Source organism: Vitis riparia, chromosome 4 (assembly GCF_004353265.1).
Source record: "Vitis riparia cultivar Riparia Gloire de Montpellier isolate 1030 chromosome 4, EGFV_Vit.rip_1.0, whole genome shotgun sequence".
In the NCBI taxonomy this organism is placed as follows: Eukaryota; Viridiplantae; Streptophyta; class Magnoliopsida; order Vitales; family Vitaceae; genus Vitis; species Vitis riparia.
Window position 1 is genome coordinate 3744008 of NC_048434.1, and position 3049 is coordinate 3747056.

The 3049-nt window shown below is 40.7% G+C and overlaps 1 protein-coding gene across 1 annotated transcript; it reads left to right on the forward strand.

Annotated features, from left to right (window-relative positions):
* The first annotated feature begins 264 nt into the window (after positions 1-264).
* On the forward strand, positions 265-2688 carry LOC117912718. The gene is made up of 3 exons (XM_034827410.1): positions 265-391; positions 1223-2254; positions 2375-2688. Exons 1-3 carry the CDS (start codon positions 265-267, stop codon positions 2686-2688), a joined length of 1473 nt encoding a protein of 490 aa, XP_034683301.1.
* The last annotated feature ends 361 nt before the right edge of the window (positions 2689-3049 follow it).

Consider the following 3049-nt stretch of genomic DNA (forward strand, 5'->3'; position numbering starts at 1 on the left):
TGTGCCTATGCCACCAGCATTTTGGTTAATGCTTGTGGGACATGAGTGAGAGAAGAAATCAACAATAAATAGGAAGCCATGAACTTCCTTCCTTTCCATTCTGGGTTCTAGGCTGCTAGCTTTGTACGAGTTGGAGTAGTTTCAGAGATTTAATGGAGTTTCATCTCCTTCCCATTCTGACTTCTTTCTTGGTGAGCCTTCACTTCCACCTTTTCTTGAATACTTCGTTTTTATATTTCATGGAATATAACTTGCATATATGGCATGAAGTACTTGTGGCAGCTGGTGGTGGTCAGCCATGCTTATTCTCTACCTTCCGAGGTTGATTGGAAGTCGGATTTGCCTAACACTCCCTTCCCGAAAGCTATGCGGAATCTCTTAATGCAGCCTGGTTGGTTTCCAACTTCCTCTTTTGTTGGCTCATAGTAATAATGTGTTGAATAATGTATTTACGAGAATCATCTATCAAATATTTCTTCAGAAAATATTATAAGTATTTTTCCAATGATGATTTTTCATATTTTTAAAGATATTTCCTAAAATTTTATCAAATATCAAATGAGTTCTAAACCTGTTTGAGAACTATTGCTAGTTTGAAAGACCATAATAGACTAAAAAATAACTTGAGTAGAGATGAGATTTATTTATTTTAATATTTATGTCAATTATGGGGATTATAGGTAATGACGAATTTGAAAAACAAAATGTAACATCGAGTATAAATGAGTTATAATCATGTGAAATTACCAATAACCATGTTTTGATAAAATATTTGCTGCAACAAATTAAATGGCCTTAGTTACACCATCAATCATGGGTTTATGTGTGGCTTTAGAAAATGTGTCCTTAATTATTTCTCAAGTTATTATCATCGTCATCATAATTAACCTTTTCAATTGTTGAATTTGCAAACACAACAAAAGACGGAAGTTCTACCAATGCTGACAAGACCATCCCCACTGCTAAATACGGCACCCTTTATGAAAACCCTCAAAAAGCAGCGAAAAGTTCTATAAATGCTCACAAGGATGCTAGCCAAATTGATCAATACGATTTAGTTCATGGAAACCTTAAAAAGTTAAATGAAAGCTCTATCGAATCTCCCAAGGATGCTAGCTCACTTGTCGGATATGATGCAATCTATGGAAACGCCAAAAAACAAGGAGATGTTGTCCCAATTACCGGATCATATGATGCAGTCTATGGAAACCCCAAAAACAAGGAGATGCTACCCCCGGATCATATGATGCAGTCTATGGAAACCCCAAAAAACAAGGAGATGCTACCCCCGGATCATATGATGCAGTCTATGGAAACCCCAACAAACAAGGAGATGCTGCCCCAGTTACCGGATCATATGATGCAGTCTATGGAAACCCCAAAAAACAAGGAGATGCTACCCCCGGATCATATGATGCAGTCTATGGAAACCCCAACAAACAAGAAGATGCCACCCCCGGGTCATATGATGCAGTCTATGGAAACCCCAACAAACAAGGAGATGCTGCCCCAGTTACCGGATCATATGATGCAGTCTATGGAAACCCCACAAAACAAGGAGATGCTTCCCCAGTTACCGGATCATATGATGCAGTCTATGGAAACCCTAAAAAACAAGGAGCTGCTACTCCAGTTACCGGACCATATGATGCAGTCTACGGAAACCCCAAAAAACAAGGGGATGCTACCCCAATCACCGGATCATATGATGCAGTGTATGGAAACCCTCAAAAAATTGTAGGAAGTTCCATTAATGCTCATAAGGATGCCAGCCCAATTGCCGGATATGATGCAGTTTATAGAAACCCTCAAAAAGCAGGAGGAAGTTCTATTAATGCTCAGAAGGATGCTAGCTCAATTGCTGGATATGATGCAGTCCACGGAAGCGCTCAAAAAGTAGGTGAAAGTTCCATCAATGCCCACAAGGATGCCAACTCAATTGCCGGATATTATGCAGCCTATGGAAACCCTCGAGATGCAGGTGAAAGTTCTATTGATGCTGGCAAGCCTAGCCCAACTGCCTCATATCGGACTGTTTACGGAAATCCTCGAAAAGCAAGTGGAAGCACTGATATCAATGCTGGTAAGCCTAGTAGAACTATGCAATACGAGAGGGTCTACGGAAATCCTCAAAAAGCAGGCGGAAGTTCTGTAAGCGCGGGCAAAAATAGTCCAACATGCAACAAGGACACCAAGATGGTACAGTACAGTAATGTGTTCTTGGAAAAAGACCTGCATCCTGGACTAAATGATGGTGCGCTTCACAAAAACTCAAGTGCCAGCTCTTTTTGCCTCAGCAAGTTGCTGAATCCATACTTTTTCATCAACAAGCTACCAGAAATTTTGAATCATTCTCAGTGAAGAAAATCCGCAGAGCAGATAATACAGAAAACAATAGAAGAATGTGAGAAGCCGGCCATAGAAGGAGAAAGAAGTATGTGCGAGATCGTTGGAGTCCCTAATCGATTTCAGCACTTCAAAGTTGGAAAAAACATTCGAGCACTCCCAAATGTGGTGGAAGGGGAAATCCAGGAATATAAATTTGGAGAGGGAGCGAAGATGCTTGGAGAGAAATCAGTGGTGTGCCACCAGCTGACTATCATATGCTGTGCTCTTTGCCATGCATTTCATGACAAAAATTTACAAGGTTCCATTGTGGAGCTGATGGAACCAGAGTTCAAGCTTTAGCAGTATGTCATGAGGACACATCGATTTGGGACCCAAATGCTTTGGCTTTCAAGTGCTCAAAGTTAAGCAGGAACTTGGCCATCTGTCATTTCCTTCCCAATGGTCATTTTGTGTGGGTTCCAAACTAGGCAGAGATCCGTCCGCAGAAAGCCTCAAACCCAATTGCTGGCTTGCAGTTTGTGTAATATATTGTGTGCTTTGAATAACTGCAAGGGTTGAGGAATGTATGTCCTATGAGCAATATTATTCAGCAATGAGTGACTCTCTCGCTTTTTTTTTTTTTTCCCTTTCAGTACTACCCATTGCAGCAATTGCAATGCTAAACATACACTGAGTATCATATCTAAACGCCCACCAGAGG